At 44.7% G+C, this 19,016-nt stretch overlaps 1 protein-coding gene across 1 annotated transcript; it reads left to right on the forward strand.

Moving 5' to 3' along the window:
• Nucleotides 1-233: 233 nt before the first annotated feature.
• Nucleotides 234-3,969, forward strand: LOC137534039 (uncharacterized). Its single transcript, XM_068255365.1, has 3 exons — nucleotides 234-687; nucleotides 784-885; nucleotides 3,066-3,969. Exons 1-3 carry the CDS (start codon nucleotides 473-475, stop codon nucleotides 3,949-3,951), a joined length of 1,203 nt encoding a protein of 400 aa, XP_068111466.1. The 5' UTR covers nucleotides 234-472; the 3' UTR covers nucleotides 3,952-3,969.
• The last annotated feature ends 15,047 nt before the right edge of the window (nucleotides 3,970-19,016 follow it).

A 19,016-nucleotide genomic window follows, 5' to 3' on the forward strand; every position in this document is an offset into this window, starting at 1 on the left:
TTTACCAAAAAGTGCATCCGTTTTGCATCCGTTTCCGGTCCGTTTTTAACCCCAAAAAACGGACAGAAAACGTTTCTATGCCTTTCAATGGAATTGAAGCCAAAAGGGAGGAGTTTTTGGGACATTAATCAATAAATTTGAATGGTAATTCAATGGGCAGGACATGGGTGTGGTCAATTCAGTGGGCAGGACATGGGTGTGGTTAATGTTTTCAAAAAAAAGGTTAAATAACCTTTTTTGAGCATGGGGAATGTAGTTGCGGTGGCTGTGGGAGTGGATTTGGAACAATAGCAGGGAAGTGGGAGTGGTTTTTCTGTAAAGAAAGTAGATGAGCACCATGTAAGGATATTTTTAATGTACAGGGGAGTGTTTTGGGAGTGGCTTTGATGTCTATTGTGTGAAACACCTGTTTTCAGCACATTCCAGCAGGAGAGCACTCCAGCCACTCCAGCACTGCTGCCCAGCCAAGGCCATGGACCCCATTGTCTTTATGTACTGGCTTAACCTAGCCTGGCTGGGTGTCCTGCTGTACTATGCCGGAAACCTCCTGGAGTCAAGTCGGAGACGGTGGTGGGTGCATCCCCTGTTACAAGAGAGGGAGAGGAAAGGGCAGTTCTCTCAGCTCTACAGAGACCTCAGACGACACCCACCAAAGTTCTTCAACTACTGCCGGATGTCTGTGAGTGTGTAAGTACACTTGATTAACAATTTTACCTATACTTTACCTTGTCCTGTTCCCATATTTGTCACATTGCTAATGGTGTTTTCCTTTCCTTTTTGAAGCTTTGATAAACTTCTGGAGATGTTGAGGCCCCATCTTCAGAAGAAAGACACCAGGTTGCGGAAGTCCATCACCCCAGAGGAACAACTTCTGATCACCTTGCGGTAAGTAATGTCTGCTTTACCTATACCACTTTTCATTTTGTATTGATGAGGAGACAATTTTGTAAACAAACAAAAACTTTATTTTTTTTGGAGTTTTTATTGAAAAACTACCAACATGGTAGGTTATAAAGTTCTCCTTCCAACCTGGAAGAGACAGGTTCAGAACATGTACTTGCTGTTCAGGCATTCAAGTCTTTACATTTTGTGTCTTTGTTTTCCCCTTCCCCCCAGAACACATGTCTTGCACATGACCGGGGTCAGCCCAGCTTGGACAATAGACAATTGTCTTTGCTATCTGCTGTTCAGGGAGAAAGATTAGCTCTATTGACCCCGGGGGGGGGGGGGGGGGGGGACATTGGCCATGAGCAGCAAACATCAGTAGTGCAAAGTAATTTAAAGTGCAGTACCTAGAACACATCTTAAAATTTCTATAAAATGTAAACAATGTTGCTCACAAGGTGGATCCCACACACTGCCTGCCTCAGTAGATTGAGCTACCTGCCATTGTAGGCCTAGGATCAACATCATCCCTTTGTCGTGCTGATGGAAAGCTACGTTGGGCATGTGTTGATCACAAGGCCTTCAAAGGCAGGTAGCAAATCTAGTGAACCAGGGGGTGTGGGACATTGGCCATGAGCATCAAAGCTCTATAGTGCAAAGTAATTTAAGTGCAGTACCTAGAACACATCTTAAAATTTCTATAAAATGTAAACAATGTTGCTCACAAGGTGGATCCCACACACTGCCTGCCTCAGTAGATTGAGCTACCTGCCATTGTAGGCCTAGGATCAACATCATCCCTTTGTCGTGCTGATGGAAAGCTACGTTGGGCATGTGTTGATCACAAGGCCTTCAAAGGCAGGTAGCAAATCTAGTGAACCAGGGGGTGTGGGACATTGGACATGAGCAGCAAATCCTACTTTTTAGGATCTTGTTCATGAAACAAAGAGTAGTTTCCACCTATTTGCTGGGGAGACGTATTAAGGGGGCTGGGTTGCATACTGCCACCTAGCTGAGTATAAACGGGACGTTCATCTGCTTGAGAGGGAGGGAAGGAAGGGCCTTGCTGATAACTCTGGTATGACTGAGAGGGAGATGGACCCTGGTATGGCTGAGTGTGAGAAGGTTGCCATGCGCTAGGTGGCCTACTTGTTGCAGTTGAGAATTCAAAATGACTTTTGATACACTCAAGCAAACTACACTGGCACTGTATTAAACGATGTCGTGGCACTTGTTCCATGAAAGGCAAAAGTGACATCACCGAGTAGTACACTTGGCTGTTCTGGTGTTGCATTATCCGGTCAATCTCGTGGCGATGCTGCATGTGTAGAGATTGAATCTGCTCCTGAAACATCTGCCTTTCCTTTTGGAGTACTTGGTTGGATTCATCTAATTGATTTTTTAGCATTTCTATGTGTTGCAAATATTGTTGTGATAGACCAGAACTTGGATCCTGTAGTCTTCGTGAAACCATACTTTCTTGATTGCGCATCATTCCCACCAAACTTGAAACAGCTCCAGCCATCTGAACATTAGCTGTTCTGCTCTGTCCACGAGCACTTGTAGGGCGAGCAGCTGGTCGTCTGGCTTCTGAACGAGTGGTTTCAGCATTTGCTTTGTCGGTGGCAGGTTGTGCGTCTGGCCGTGGAGTAGATGTGGAAGGGGTTGGTGACTCAGATGTCATAGAATCATCCTCTACTATGTCATCCACGTTGATGGTTGTCAAGTCTTCAAAGGAATGTTCAGGGGACGAATCCCTATTTGTCGCGGCAGGTGCTTCATTAGAATCATCCATGAGTGCATCAAAATTATCTTCAGTACTGTGGGTAGAAAATAAACAGCAATGGTTACATGTGTGAAAAGTAGAGGCGCATCGGTGTTTACAAAAAAAAAAATTGAACTACAAAGATTAAACTGTTGTGGGAGAGCATACACATAACAGCAATTTCAAGTTGCAAACGTCACTCACTCACCCTCGCGCTGGTACGAGTGGTCGTAAGAATGAAAGAAGGCGAGTGTGGCAATATGGAGTCCTTTTCGATGCCCCACTTCCACTCCTCTGTTCGTCTTTCTCCACCTTAAGTTCCTTGACAAAACTGTCCCGTATACTTCGCCATTTTGTCTTCATTTTTTCAACTGTGTAAACAACAAACAAACAATATGTTGTCATTTCATTTCAGGTTCCTTGCGACGGGACAAAGCTATGCAAGTTTACATCTAACATTCAGAGTGGGCAAAAGCACCGTCGCCAACATCGTGAACAGGACAAGCCGGGTGATCTGGAGCAAGCTCGTCGAGAAGTACATGCCGGTTCCCGACTCTAAAAAGTGGATAGAGGTTGCTGAACTGTTCTGGGATAGGTGCAACTTCCCAAACTGCCTAGGAGCCATTGACGGCAAACATGTGCGGCTACAGAAGCCAGCGAGGAGTGGGAGTCTGTATTTTAATTATAAAAAGTACTTTAGTTTGGTACTCCTTGCTGTAGCCGACGCAGACTACAAGTTTGTATACGTCGACGTTGGCTCCTACGGCGGTTCAAGTGACTCGGGGATATTCCGGCGCTCCAGGTTACATGGACTACTGAATGAGGACCGGCTGGACATCCCCGGGGACAAGCCATGGCCTGGAAGAACATCGCCCAGCTACCCCTACGTGTTTGTTGGCGACGAGGCCTTTGCCTTGTCACACCATGTCATGCGGCCGTATGGGATGAGAGGCCTCGGCCGCCAGCAACGCGTGTTCAATTACCGGTTGACAAGGGCTCGTAGGATGGTGGAGTGTACATTTGGCATCATGTCGAACAAGTGGAGGATGTTCCACTCGCCACTACAGCTGAGCCCTGCCAACGCCACAGCTGTAGTTAAAGCAGCTTGCATCCTCCACAACTTTGTTCGACAGGAGCAAGGGTACAATCTCCAGCATGCCGACATGGACTACTTGCCCCAAATTCGCCGGTATGCGACAAGGGGTAGGGTTCAGGCCCAGAGGAATCGGGATCGGTTGGCACAGTACTTCTTGTCGCCGGAGGGGTACTTCCCATACCAAGACATTATTGTGCCTCTTTGAGTGGACATTGTTGTTGCTGTACTTGTTTTTGTTTTTTTTAGTGGGTGGGTGATGGGGGGGGGGGGGGTTGATTACGCTGTTTTTAGTTACACATTTTATATGTAAATTTTTAATTGTTTCTTTCTTTGTTTAATAAACTTTTTCTAAACTTTTTACAGATGAGTGTTCTTATAAATGCAACATGTGTGGCACTGGGGAAGCCAGTTTAGGAGACACTTCAGGGGGGCAGAGCATTTTTGAGACACTGAGGGGGCTAGATTGAGGGGGGGGGGGAGGGGACGGTGGGGGGCAGAGAGTGGCAGTTTAGGAGACACTTCAGGGGGGCAGAGCATTTTTGAGACACTGAGGGGGCTAGATTGAGGGGGGGGGGGAGGGGACGGTGGGGGGCAGAGAGTGGCAGTTTAGGAGACACTTCAGGGGGGCAGAGCATTTTTGAGACACTGAGGGGGCTAAATTGAGGGGGGGGGGAGGGGACGGTGGGGGGCAGAGAGTGGCAGTTTAGGAGACACTTCAGGGGGGCAGAGCATTTTTGAGACACTGAGGGGGGGTAGATTGAGGGGGGGGAGGGGACGGTGGGGGGCTAAAGAGTGGCAGTTTAGGAGACACTGGAGGGGGGGGGGCAGAGAGTGGCATTTAGATTACTTAAAAACATGTATTTCAAACCACACAGATATGAGGGGGCACACTTACGTTCCTTGGCCTGCTTCCTGGATGGAAACTTGTCATACTCAGGAACAAATTGTTTTGTGATCTCCTCCCATACCCTCCTGGCATGCTGTAGGTCACTATAGAGGTCATTCTTCTTATCGTACAGCTCTGGCCGCTCTTGGACGGCCATAATGAAGTCCTCCACATTGATGAAGCTCCTGGGCATGATGGCTGCACTCGTGTCTCTCCCAGCTCGTAAACAGGAAGCTGTCAGAGATGACGTTGAGGGGAGGAGAAGGAAGTTCAGGCTTTCCGTTTTGTCATCCGTTTTTGGTGCTATTTTGCCTGTGGAGATGGAGATGCGTTTTCCCATTGCTTTGCGCTACCCATCCGTGTATCCGTGGTCCGTGAAAATGCAGCAGATCCGGACCTTCCGTTCAGGTTTTGAAAACGGGTCCCCGCAAACGCAGACGGATCCGTTTTTTACTTGGGTGAGGCTGGCTGCTATTTTCAACATTAGTATCCGGGACTCCGTTTTTCATCCGGTTTGAAAAACGCAGCCACGGATACGTTTCCGGACCTAGTGTGGACTAGGCCTAAACATTCTACAGAGCTGCACCTGCCAGTACTAAAGATGTCGCCATCTGCAGTGGCGTACCTAGAGCATTTGACACCCGGTGCTGGGTATTAAAAGACACCCCACCCCAAAAAAGGAAAGGAACAACTGCGTTATACTAAGCCCACCACGGCAAGTAATCAGGTATAGTTGCCCAGTATAGGTAGCATAGTTGCCACAGTGTATGTAATAAAGTTGCCCCAGTATAGGTATCTAGTATAGTTGCCCCCAGTATAGATAGTATAGTTGCCCCAGTAGTATAGGTAGTATAGTTGCCCCCATTATAGGTAGTATAGTTGCCCCAGTATAGGTAGCTAGTATAGTTGCCCCCAGTATAGGTAGTATAGTTGCCCCAGTAGTATAGCTAGTATAGTTGCCCCCAGTATAAGTAGTATAGGTGCCACCAGTATAGCTAGTATAGTTGCCCCAATATAGGTAGTATAGTTGCCCCCAGTATAGCTAGTATAGTTACCCCCAGTATAGCTAGTATAGTTGCCCCAATATAGGTAGTATAGTTGCCCCCAGTATAGCTAGTATAGTTACCCCCAGTATAGCTAGTATAGTTGCCCCAGTATAGCTAGTATAGTTGCCCCCAGAATAGGTAGCTAATATAGTTTCCCTCAGTAAAGATAGTATAGTTTCCCGTAGTATAGTTGCCCCAGTATAGCTAGTATAGTTGCCCCAGTATAGCTAGTATAGTTGCCTTCAGTATAGGTAGTATCGTTGCCACCATTATAAGTAGCATAGTTGCCCCAGTATAGTTTCCCCCAGTATAGCTAGTGTAGTTGCCCCCAGTGTAGGTAGTATAGTTGCCCCCAGTGGTTTAGATAGTATAGTTGCCCTAGTATAGCTAGTATAGTTGCCCCCAGTGGTTTAGATAGTATAGTTGCCACATTATAGCCAATATAGTTGCCCCCAGTGTAGGTAGTATAGTTTGCCCCAGTATAGCTAGTATAGTTGCCCCCAGTATAGCTAGTATAGTTGCCCCCAGTGGTGTAGATAGCATAGTTGCCCCCAGTATAGCTAGTATAGTTGCCCCCAGTGTAGGTAGTATAGTTTGCCCCAGTATAGCTAGTATAGTTGCCCCCAGTATAGCTAGTATAGTTGCCCCCAGTATAGCTAGTATAGTTGCCCCAGTATAGCTAGTATAGTTGCCCCCAGTATAGCTAGTATAGTTGCCCCAGTATAGCTAGTATAGTTGCCCCCAGTGGTGTAGATAGCATAGTTGCCCCCAGTATAGCTAGTATAGTTGCCCCCGGTGTAGGTAGTATAGTTTGCCCCAGTATAGCTAGTATAGTTGCCCCCAGTATAGCTAGTATAGTTGCCCCAGTATAGCTAGTATAGTTTGCCCCAGTGGTGTAGATAGCATAGTTGCCCCCAGTATAGCTAGTATAGTTGCCCCCAGTATAGCTAGTATAGTTGCCCCCAGTGGTGTAGATAGTACAGTTGCCCCATTATAGCTAGTATAGTTGCCCCCAGCGTAGATAGTATAGTTGCCCCCAGTGGTGTAGATAGTATAGTTGCCCGTGAGCGACATTGAAGGCGGAGACCTGTGGCACAGGATGGTGGTGCAGCGCTCCAGCGCTTGGAACACGTAAGTCAGGTGAGTTATTCTCCGCCCGCCCACTGCGCTTGCTGTATATCTGGAGGGGGAGAGTGCAGAAGGAGGGGACCCAGGTGAGCGGGAGGGTCTGACCCCCCCTCCCGCCCCTGTCCCCAATGCCTCTGCTTCTTGCACTGTTTCCCCCTCCGCACGGTGGGCGGACGGAGAAACACCCCCTGTGGGAGGCCTTTGTGACACCCCCTCCCTGTCCGTCACCTGGTGCGCCACGCCCCCTGGTGCCCAATGGACACCTGTGATAAATTTCAGAATGTAAATCAGGGAGAGGAAAGATTTTGCAATAGGCAATCACTGACTAAATATTTTCTACACAAAATATTGTAAAAAAATAATTAAATAAAATTAAAATAAGTGACATTTATTCATTATGTTATTTTCTCTACAGTTCCTCTTTAAAACAAGCTGCTTTCTGGCAAAACAACTCGGTATTATGAGAAGTATTTCCTGTAGCGTCTAACATGGCATGTGGCGTCCAGAAACAGGCAGCGGAGAATAGCCTGAGGCCTAGGAAGGAATCCAATACAGGAGCTCCCAACATGAAGGGGTCACCGAGGTAAGACGCTTATTCTCATGTTTACAAACCGGCCAGGAATCGTTTTATAGACAATTACATTTTCTTTAGCTGTGTTTTTATTGTTTTTTAAGTTCATCTATTTATAGTTTAGATCCAGAAAGTACAACTCTTGTTTGGTATCAGAATAATATCCGACAGCAAAAAACTGTTTCCACAAATGCGTTAAGCGTGCCGGAAGCTGAAGAGATTTTACACATTTTACATCAGAATTCAACTTAAAGAGACACTGAGGCGAGAATAATTCTCGCTTCAGAGCTCATAGTTAGCAGGGGCACGTGTTTATCCCGCGGCTAAACGGGGGTCCCTTCACCCCCAACCCCCCCTCCTCCGCAAAATCATCGACCAAATTGGTCGTAGATTTGCTGCTCCTAGAGGCAGGGCTAACGGCTGCAGCCCTGCCTCTGAGCGCGTCTATCAGCAGCGGATCTCCGCCTCTCCCTCGCCCCTCTCAGTGAAGGAAGACAGAGGGGCGGGGGAGAGGCGGAGATACGCGCTGACAGACGCGCGTGGGGCAGGGCTGCGGCAGTTAGCCCTGCCTCCGCAGCCCTGCCTCTATGCGGAAGAGATCCCCCGCTGCTCGGAGTGGATTTCGGGGGGGTCAGGGACCCTCGTTTAGCCGTGGGATAGCGGTGGTTTAGCAGGGGCACACATGCCCCTGCTAACTATGAGCTCTGAAGCGAGATTTATTCTCGCTTCAGAGTCTCTTTAAAGCAAATCTGAAGCGAAAATAAACGTATGAGATTATTAATTGTATGTGTAGTACAGCTAAGAAATAGAACATTAGTAGCAAAGAAAATAATCGCATTGTTTTTCAGCACAGGAAGAGTTTAAAAAAAAAAAACTAAAACAACTTCAGTTGTTATCTATACAGAAGAGCTTCTCTGAGCTAAGCCCACCAAATATTAGTATAGTGTTCCTAATAAAGGGAGGCACTGCCCAGTATTAGTATAGTGTTCCTAATAAAGGGAGGCCCTACCCAGTATTAGTATAGTGTTCCTAATAAAGGGAGGCCCTACCCAGTATTAGTATAGTGTTCCTAATAAAGGGAGGCCCTGCCCAGTATTAGTATAGTGTTCCTAATAAAGGGAGGCCCTACCCAGTATTAGTATAGTGTTCCTAATAAAGGGAGGCCCTGCCCAGTATTAGTATAGTGTTCCTAATAAAGGGAGACCCTACCCAGTATTAGTATAGTGTTCCTAATAAAGGGAGGCCCTGCCCAGTATTAGTATAGTGTTCCTAATAAAGGGAGTCCCTGCCCAGTATTAGTGAGGTGTTCCTAATAAAGGGAGACCCTACCCAGTATTAGTATAGTGTTCCTAATAAAGGGGGACCATACCCAGTATTAGTATAGTGTTCCTAATAAAGGGAGGCTCTGCCCAGTATTAGTATAGTGTTCCTAATAAAGGGAGACCCTGCCCAGTATTATTATAGTGTTCCTAATAAAGGGAGGCCCTGCCCAGTATTAGTATAGTGTTCCTAATAAAGGGAGGCCCTGCCCAGTATTAGTATAGTGTTCCTAATAAAGGGAGACCCTGCCCAGTATTATTATAGTGTTCCTAATAAAGGGAGACCCTACCCAATATAAGTATAGTGTTCCTAATAAAGGGAGGCCCTGCCCAGTATAAGTATAGTGTCCCTAATAAAGGGAGACCCTACCCGGTATTAGTATAGTGTTCCTAATAAAGGGAGGCCCTGCCCAGTATTAGTATAGTGTCCCTAATAAAGGGAGACCCTATCTAGTATTAGTATAGTGTTCCTAATAAAGGGAGGCCCTGCCCAGTATTAGTATAGTGTTCCTAATAAAGCGAGGCTCTACCCTGTATTAGTATAGTGTTCCTAATAAATATGTAGACAAGATAAGGTAAAAAGACAGTGGGAGCCTAACATTATGGGGGGTGGAGAGGGGGGTGGGGACAGTGTAAAGATTAAGGAGGCTGGTAAAAATTCAAGTAGCCCATTTCGTGTAAACAAAATTGGTAAATGTGGTGGTAAAAATATAAAGTGCATGGTAACCAATGCTCGGAGCCTTGCAAATAAAATAGACAAACTAGAGTTCATTCTGAATGACAAAGGCTATGACATTGTGGGAATAACCGAGACATGGATGGATGAAAGCCATGACTGGATAGCTAATTTAAAAGGATACAATGTGTTTAGGAGGGATAGAACAGGGAAAAAAGGTGGAGGGGTTTGTCTCTTTGTTAAGAATTCTTTTACAGCTGTCCTCAATGATGAGATGGAAGAAGATTGCAAAGTTGTGGCGTCCGTTTGGGTAAATATTCATGGTGGAAATAAAAGTTGCCAATTGCTTATTGGGGTATGCTACAGACCACCTCTTATTAATAAAGCTGCAGAACTGTGATTACTACAGCAAATTGAAAAAGCTGCAAGTAAAAATGAGGTCATAGTTATGAGCGACTTCAACTTTCCAGACATTGACTGGGGTATTGAGGCTACCCATTCTGGTAAAAGCAGCAGATTTCTGGCAGCACTACAGGACAATTACTTGACTCAAATGGTAACGGAACCAACTGGGGGAAAGGGGTTCCTGGATCTGATCATTTCTAATAGACCAGATAATGTATCAAATGTGCAGGTTCAGGAACATTTGGGAAATAGTGATCACAACATGATAACGTTTGATCTGGTGACTGATAGGCCACGGGGCAGCGGGACCACTAAAACTATGAATTTTAGAAAAGCAAAGTTCAATCAAATTAGGCAGGCACTAAGTTTGGTGAACTGGGATAATGTACTACAAGGGGAGGACACTGAAGGGAAATGGCAAGCTTTTAAACTTATTCTCAATCAATATTGTAGTATGTATATCCCATATGGAAACAAAATGTCTAGGAATAAAAAAAAGGCCTCTATGGATGAATAGAAAGGTTAGGGATAACATGAAGAGGAAAAAGAATGCCTATAAGGTCCTAAAACAGGAGGGAACCGAGGTCGCACTAAGCAATTATAAGGCGTGCAATAAAAATTGTAAAAAAGAAATTAGGCTGGCAAAAATCGAAGCTGAAAATCAAATCGCTAGGGATATCAAATCTAACCCAAAAAAGTTTTAAGTACATCAACTCTAAAAAAAGGAAAGGTTGACTGTATAGGACTCCTAAAGGATGAGGGTGGGAACTCAATGGTGGATGACCAAGGTAAGGCAGAGTTATTAAATGCTTTCTTTGCTTCTGTCTTCACAAAGGAAACAGCACTGTTCAAATTACAGAGGCGGAAGAGTCTCAATCTTCTAACTGTAATATTAAATACTTAACGCAGGAAGAAGTGAAGGCAAGACTAAATAAATTAAAAATAGACAAGGCACCTGGCCCAGATGGCATGCATCCTCGGGTCCTAAGGGAATTAAGTTCAGTTATAGATAAACCCCTTTATCTTATCTTTTGTGACTCTCTTTCAACTGGCAGAGTCCCAGTGGATTGGGGTACAGCCCACGTTTTCCCATTATTTAAGAAGGGCAAAAAATCTGATCCAGGAAATTATAGACCTGTAAGCTTAACATCAGTTGTATGCAGGGCCGGATTTCTACTTTTTACCACCCAAGGCCCACTTTCACCAGCCGCCCCCTGATCAACAGCATCTCAACAAACCCCACCCCCCAACTTACACACACTTTTCCCTCAAGACTATGGCCTTAGAGTGAACTTGAAGCAAAATAAAAAATTAGATACTTACCATAGTAGATCCTCCTGGGGCCCATTGTTCCAGTGTTGGGACCCTCTGATCATATTCAGACCCCACCACTGCTTGGGGCCTTCTTCTTCCTCAAGGCTGCGCTTCCCTCTGTGTACAAGCCCTATTGTACTGATCATGCTCGAGTATGGTCAGTACATGCCCAGTAGCACAAAGCCACTTTGTGCTACTAGGCATATACTTGCATATACACAGTACGGTAGTGCTTTTACACTCTCAGTATAGGTAATCAGATGACCCTCCTCCCACCCATGCATTAGGGAGACGTGAGGACCAGAACTGGGGCCACAGTATGAGTTAAAGGACCAGGATGGAATGGGGGGGGGGGGGGGGGCATACTTGAGAAGGTTGTGTGAATGGAACTGTGCATGCGCACTCAGAGTGCCAAACTTACAAAGCCGCCAGTGGGAGAATGGAGGGGCTCAGAGAATGCTGTGGAACCTCACGGACTACAGGGGGCTGGAAGAAGCCCCAGGTAAGTAAAAATGCAAAGTTTTAAACAAAGCTCAGGTGTGCTTTAAAGAATAAAAAAAAAAACAACACCACACAACTCCAGAAAATGTGAACGAAACAAAACAGGATTTACACATACTTGTGCTTCTTCCCGCGGCAGGGGTGGGATACTGCTCCTGGCCCCTCAGTTACTTTAGACTCCTCTCCATCTGCAATAGCCACACTTAAACGAGAACCTAAGGTGGGTTCTAAGAATCCTAATAGCACACAGAGGCTAGGTCTTCATATAATGCCCAGCCTTTGTTGCTATACAGCGTCCCCCACAGGCCCCCCTGCTCTCTGCTGTCCCCATAAATCAAAGCCGTGCTAGCTACACACAGCGTGTCGATAGCCGGCTGTTTACCTCTGGATGTGTCAGTCTCGCTGCTCCCCCGCCTCCTCTATATCTCCGCTCCCCGCCTGCATCCCTTCCCTCCAATCAGCGGGGAGGGAAGGGACGCAGGCACAGAGTGGCGACATAGAGGAGGCGGGGAAGCGGCGAGACTGACACATCAAGAGGTTAACAGCCAGCTAGCGAATTCTCTAGCACAGAGTTTGATTTATGGGGACAGCAGAGCGCAGGGGGGGGGGGGGGGGGGGGCTGTGGGGGATGCTGTATAGCAACGGAGGCTGGGCATTATATGCAGACCCAGCCTCTGTGTGCTGTTAGGATTCTTAGAACCCACCTTGGGTTCTCTTTAAAAAGCTGCAACTGACCTCAGCTATGGTGCATTATGCTTTGAAGCAGCAAGGCGGCCGTGGCCCAGATCATTCTGCACATGCGTAGTTTGAAAATAATCCAGATCGCACATGCACAGAACCTTACTGGCCATCGCTGCTGTGCACAGCCACTGGGAAGCATAATCGAGGAGGCGCTGTGCACACAGGACTTTTCATGTGCCATAGCTATAACTGTGCCCATTTGTAGCTTTTTAAGAGGGGTGACAGCTATGACAAAGAGGTCTTCTAAGGAAATGAGGGGCAAGAACACTTTGGGGGGGCTGGAAAAAACTCCAGAAATGTGTACATCCACTTTAAGCAGTACCTTAATCAACTTAGTGTCCTGGGTCCCTTCCTCCACTCAATCACCCCATGCTGTGTCTTTCCCTCACAGGATGTCACACCAGGACCGGGCAGCTGTACATTCCTACGCACAGTAGCCATGTGGAAAACAGGGGGAGGAGATGAGCTTCCTTTCACTTTCCTGTCTGCTGAACACAGAGCAGAACTCCCGGAGGAAGCGGGGGCGGGGCAGCCTTACCATCTGATGTCTAGGAGAATGACAGCGAGCAGGGCTGCAGCGATATAGCCCCTGCTCCTGTCACACTCAAGTTAGTAAAGCTGCCCGCTCTTTTCCTGTCATTAGCCGCTGCTGCACACATAAACATGCATTTGTGTGCAGAGCAAAGCAGGGGGCGGCTGCTAACAAGCATGGCACTTACTGTGGGAATAGTGTCAGTGGCTGTGGCGAGCCTGGTTGGCAGATTGACTGCTCGTTTGTCAACCCGCCCCTTCCCTTGGCTCCGCCCTAGGCACGTGCCTTCCAGGCCTTTCCACAAATCCGGCCCTGGTTGTATGCAAACTATTTGAGGGGTTACTAAGAGATACTATACATGACTTCATAGTAGAAAATAATCTTATTTCTCAGCATCAACATGGGTTTACTAAAGACAGGTCCTGTTTGACTAACATGCTCAGCTTTTATGAGGTAGTGAATGCTAATATGGATATTGGGAATGCTGTAGATGTGATATACTTGGACTTTGCAAAGGCCTTCGACACTGTTCCCCACAAAAGTTTGGTGCAAAAGAGGAGGATGCAAGGACTGGGTCTGTGTGCTTGGATAGGGAACTGGCTAATGGACAGAAAACAAAGAGTTGTGGTCAATGGATCGTACTCAAAATGGGAGACTGTTAGCAGTGGGGTCCCACAGGGGTCTGTACTGGGTCCAGTGCTCTTCAATTTATTTATTAATGACCTAGTAGATGCAGTAGTGAGCAATGTTGCTATTTTTGCAGATGATACAAAATTGTGCAGAATCATCAACTCTCAGGAAGATAGTGTCATATTGCAACAGGATCTGGATAGGATGGCTATATGGGCATATTAATGGCAGATGAAATTCAATGTTGAAAAATGTAAAGTCATGCATTTTGGTCGTACCAATGGTCTAGCACCATACAAAATAAATGGGATACAGTTGGGGACATCAAACTTGGAGAAGGACTTAGGAGTACTTATCGACAACAAGTTAAATAATCGTACTCAATGCCAAGCCGCTGCAGCTAAAGCTAACAAAATCTTGGGATGCATTAAAAGGGAAACAAAAACTTGAGATGCTAGCATAATATTGCCCCTGTTTAACTCTCTAGTAAGGCCACATCTGGGATATGGAATTCAGTTCTGGGCACCACATTACAAAAAAGATATTGCAGTTTTAGAGCAGGTGTAGAGACGAGCAACAAAATTGATACGTGGGATGGAAGGTCTCGCTTACCAAGAAAGGTTAGATAAACTGGGTTTATTTAGTCTAGAGAAAAGACGCCTTAGAGGAGATCTAATTAACATGTATAAATACATCAGAGGGCAATATAATAGCTTGGCGGATGAGCTTTTTGTCCCTAGGCCTTCTCAAAGGACTAGAGGATATGATCTGCGCATGGAGGAAAAACGTTTTAGCCATTTATTTAGGAAAGGGTTCTTTACAGTAAGAGTGATTAAGATGTAGAATGCATTGCCACAGGAAGTCGTTATGGCAAACTCTATACCTGTATTTAAAGGGGGCTTAGATGCTTTCCTTGCATTGAAAGACATCCATGGCTACAATTCCTAGGTAATGCCTAATGATGTTGATCCAGGGATTTTATCTGATTGCCATCTGGAGTCGGGAAGGAATTTTTCCCTTTTGGGGCTAATTGGACCATGCCTTGTAAGGGTTTTTTCGCCTTCCTCTGGATCAACAGGGATATGTGAGGGAGCAGGCTGGTGTTGTACTTTATACTGGTTGAACTCGATGGACGTATGTCTTTTTTCAACCATAATAACTATGTAACTATGTAACTATGTAATAAAGAGGGGCCCTACCCAGTATTAGTATAGTGTTCCCAATAAAGGGAGGCCCTACCCAGTATTAGTGTAGTGTTCCTAATAAAGGGAGGCCCCACCCAGTATTAGTATAGTGTTCCTAATAAAGGGAGGCACTGCCCAGTATTAGTATAGTGTTCCTAATAAAGGGAGACCCTACCCAGTATTAGTATAGTGTTCCTAATAAAGGGAGGCCCTGTCCAGTATTAGTGTAGTGTTCCTAATAAAGGGAGGCCCTACCCAGTATTAGTGTAGTGTTCCTAATAAAAGGGGGCTCTACCCAGTGATAGTATAGTGTTCCTAATAAAGGGAAACTCTACCCAGTATTAGTATAGTGTTCCTAATAAAGGGAGACCCTACCCAGTATTAGTATAGTGTTCCTAATAAAAGGGGGCTCTACCCAGTGATAGTATAGTGTTCCTAATAAAGGGAAACTCTACCCAGTATTAGTATAGTGTTCCAAATAAAGGGAAACTCTACCCAGTATTAGTATAGTGTTCCTAATAAAGGGAGACCCTACCTAGTATTAGTATAGTGTCCCTAATAAAGGGAAACCCTACCCAGTATTAGTATAGTGTTCCTAATAAAGGGAGGCTCTACCCAGTATTAGTATAGTGTTCCTAATAAAGGGAAACTCTACCCAGTATTAGTATAGTGTTCCTAATAAAGGGAGACCCTACCTAGTATTAGTATAGTGTCCCTAATAAAGGGAAACCCTACCCAGTATTAGTATAGTGTTCCTAATAAAGGGAGACCCTGCCCAGTATTAGTATAGTGAACTCGATGGACGTATGTCTTTTTTCAACCAAAATAACTATGTAACTATGTAACATTATTTGCTTAAAGAGGAACTCCGGTGAAAATATTGTAATAAAAAAGTGCTTCAGTTGTACAATAATTGTGTATAAATTATTTAGTCAGTGTTTGCCCATTGTAAAATCTTTCCTCTCCCCGATTTACATTCTGACATTCTTCACAAGGTGACATTTTTACTGCTGGCCGGTGATGTCACTGGAAGGAGATGCTGCTTGCTTTTTTGGCAACAGCTGTTATTTCCCACAATGCAACAAGGCTCCCACAGTGTGATGTCAGTATCATGGTCCTGACATCACCCTGTGGGAGGGGTTTCACTACAATATCAGCCATACAGAGCCCCCTGCTGATCCGTTTCTGATTGGGATGAAGTTCAGTTCTTGGTTACGGTTTCTCTTTAATATTCTGTCCTTTTACATAAAACACGACCGTCCTCTTTCCATTACTTCCCCCTCGTGCTTCGCATGTGAAATGTCGCTAATTGTATTGTACCTGAATGACCCAACAGCATCAGCGCAGGCCGGCCGCAGTATTTTCCGCCGGACATTTAATCATCCGATACATTGTCTTCTGATTACAGCCAGTTTAAGGTTTTATAATCCTTGTTTTTTTTTTACACTGTGTCTTTTTTTATGTCAGTCAAAACTGAGCAGCTTCCTCCTCTATCTGCAATAATAGACGGTAATTACAACTATCTCGCAAATTGGATAGAGATGTCTTTTCGGAGAGTCTTTTTGTATAAACAGAGCTCTAAAAAGTAGTTTAATGTCCCCTCTACAACTTACATCTGGGATGAAAGTGGCAACTCCTGCGAATCCTCTATCTTTAAAACAATCTCGGAGACGACGCGGTTACTTCGCTCCTCTGCGCTTTGATTGGGATCAAAAGAAACCAAAAAGCAGGAGTTTTTTTTTCTACAAATTCACTTGCAATAATTAAGAATTCCCTCCTGGCCGCCAATTTTCTGACTCCCGGAACGAGAGACGTTCTTCTAATACGGTTTTGTAACTGAGATGAAAAAAGCCTTATTGCGTTTTTTTTTCTCCTCATATAATTGACATTCGGAGGCTGAAAGAAAATATTAAAATAATTACCATTAAAGAAGTAATCCTAGCGATGGTTTGATTGATCACCTGCAGACTTAGGGCTTGATTCACTAAGCCATGATAACTCAAATATCACACCTTATCAAAGATATCACACCTTATCAATGATATCACACCTTATCAACAATATCACACCTTATCAAAGATATCACACCTTATCAAAGTTAACACGCTTTATCAGAGTAGCATAGCGAGCGCTAAGAACCCGGAGGGGCTCAGGGTAGGACGAGTGCCATTGCCAATTAGCAGGCATAAGTTTGTAACGCTCGCTATGATACTCTCATAAGGCATATTAACTTTGATAAGGGGTAATATCTTTGATAAGGTGTAATATCGTTGATAAGGTGTGATATTTGAGTTATCACAGTTTAGTGGATCAAGCCCTTAAAGAATAAATGACACCCATGCTAACCTAGAAATAAAAAACCCATATATAAGTCGATAAATGCTACTTCTACTTACATAACAGATGTATTGTGCTATCCACATAATGATTCCTTTGAATTTTACAAAGGAAAAGCAGAAAATCCTATTCTAGGCAGTGGCCATCTTGCCAAGCTAATGCTGACATCATATCCTCCCTGACTCTTGTTTCCCCCCCTCCCTTCTCTTGCTCATTGTGTATTCATTAGATGCCCTCCACCCAGAGTCTTCAGACACTCCCACTGAGGTGTATACTAGGAACTGCACTGTCTTATCCTCCAATCGCTGAGTCACCTCAGCCAAGTGAGCAGAGGTATTTCAGATAAGAAAGCTAGGCAGGGAAATAAATGGAAGAGGAGGAATATATTATAGATTAAAAAAAAACCCCAGCATGCAACTCTTTGGCACGGTTTGGCACTAGGGCCAGTGCTCCTAAAGTATGTGATAACTACAAACCATAACAGCAGAAAAAGTTTTGCAAGTTTTGAATGCAGGATTATCATCTTTATCACTTAATACACTCAGACCAGTTGCTGTTGAAATTTGATTTTTATAGTGACAATACCGCTTTAAAGTGACCCTGTGTTCAAATCCTGTAAAGTTGGACAAAGTTGACAACACATTTTACAAATAGGCCCTGATCCAATCAACTTTTCTCCTGAGTTTTCTCACAGGAGATCTTTTTACACCGTAATTCCTTAAAAGCAAATAAAATCATTCTCAAAACAAGTTGTGCCAAACTTAGTCAAGTTTGATATTTTTCTCTTTAAAAAAAGACTCATTAGGTACACACTTGTACATAGATCAATATTATATTTTCATTAAATACTCCTCCCCCGATTTAAACATTATTTAGTTAAGAATATGGTCAGTGGGAGTATAACGGGGAACAATTTTGACCATATTTAGGAAAGAAAAGTCAAAAGTCTCATGCCAACATTTATCTAAAACTTTCACATTTAATTCATACAGACTAAATGTCAGAATCCGCTCTGCTGGACTTGATTCCCTGGACAGTTTTGTTTCCTATGCAGGTGCATAGTGCAGTCCAGGGAAAAGAGGCCTTTCTGTCAGTTTGCAAGGCTGGCTGATTTGCATCTACTTATCTTGCTATCTGCTTCTCTGCTTCCTTTGAAGGTTTTTCAGTATAAATGTCACTGCCTCCCAGAATTCCTTGCTCGTCATAGTTCCTGTTTAGGGAGACTAACCTTAGAGCCTCAGCATCTTTGTTGCTAATATTCTAGTGTAGTTAATTCTTGGGGAGTACTCCTTGTACTCCAATTAGTGCAGTCAGGTTTGTGTATAATTTGTACTGCGTATTCTGTCTTGTCCGTGCGATTGTACTATCGCCAGCGGTGGCTAATAGTGAATCGTTCTGTCCTGTTCCTAGATCGCATTCGCCCTAGCGTTAGAGGCGGTGGATCTCCCTTGTCTGTATCTTGAAGTAGCGGTTGCTATTGGTTACTCCTTCAGTCTGTCTTGTCTGGAACGAACGCTTGCTGTTGTCTGGTGTTAGGCAACCGATTACCAAGCGTTCCCGCTATCTGTTTGTCTTTGTTCTCCGTGTTCACATGTTAGTCAGGGTTGGTACGTTTTGTCACTGTTGCGTTTAACGTGCGGTGACCGCACTATTAACATGCTTGTCCCTGTTGCGCATATCGTGCGGTGACCGCGTTTAGCCAGTTCATTTGTTATTTTCCTTGCCGTCCAGATTGTAGTTACTTGCTTCGTCTTCCTTTACTCAATTCATGCTCTGTCTTCGCTCAGTCTTGTGTTGCTGATAGCAATCGCCTCTCTTGCGATTAGCTTTCTCTTTCTGGTCTGTTCTGATGTGTTATGTCTACCGTCGCTGGGTGGCGATTAGATTGGTAGACATTCATACATTCTGTCTCTGTTCTTGCTTTCTTCTGAGTTGCTACTTTGTTTATATTACCCGGTGTTGCTTCATCGTGCAATTTCAATCTGGCATCTGTGGCTGTA

Source organism: Hyperolius riggenbachi, chromosome 10 (assembly GCF_040937935.1).
Source record: "Hyperolius riggenbachi isolate aHypRig1 chromosome 10, aHypRig1.pri, whole genome shotgun sequence".
Lineage (NCBI taxonomy): Eukaryota > Metazoa > Chordata > Amphibia > Anura > Hyperoliidae > Hyperolius > Hyperolius riggenbachi.

Excerpts from the sequence above, each read along its gene's own strand:
- LOC137534039 (XM_068255365.1), top strand. The coding sequence starts at position 473 with ATGGACCCCATTGTCTTTATGTACTGGCTTAACCTAGCCTGGCTGGGT. Across the intron at positions 688-783 it reads TGCCGGATGTCTGTGAGTGT|CTTTGATAAACTTCTGGAGA; the intron begins GTAAGTACACTT and ends TCCTTTTTGAAG. Across the intron at positions 886-3,065 it reads CAACTTCTGATCACCTTGCG|GTTCCTTGCGACGGGACAAA; the intron begins GTAAGTAATGTC and ends ATTTCATTTCAG.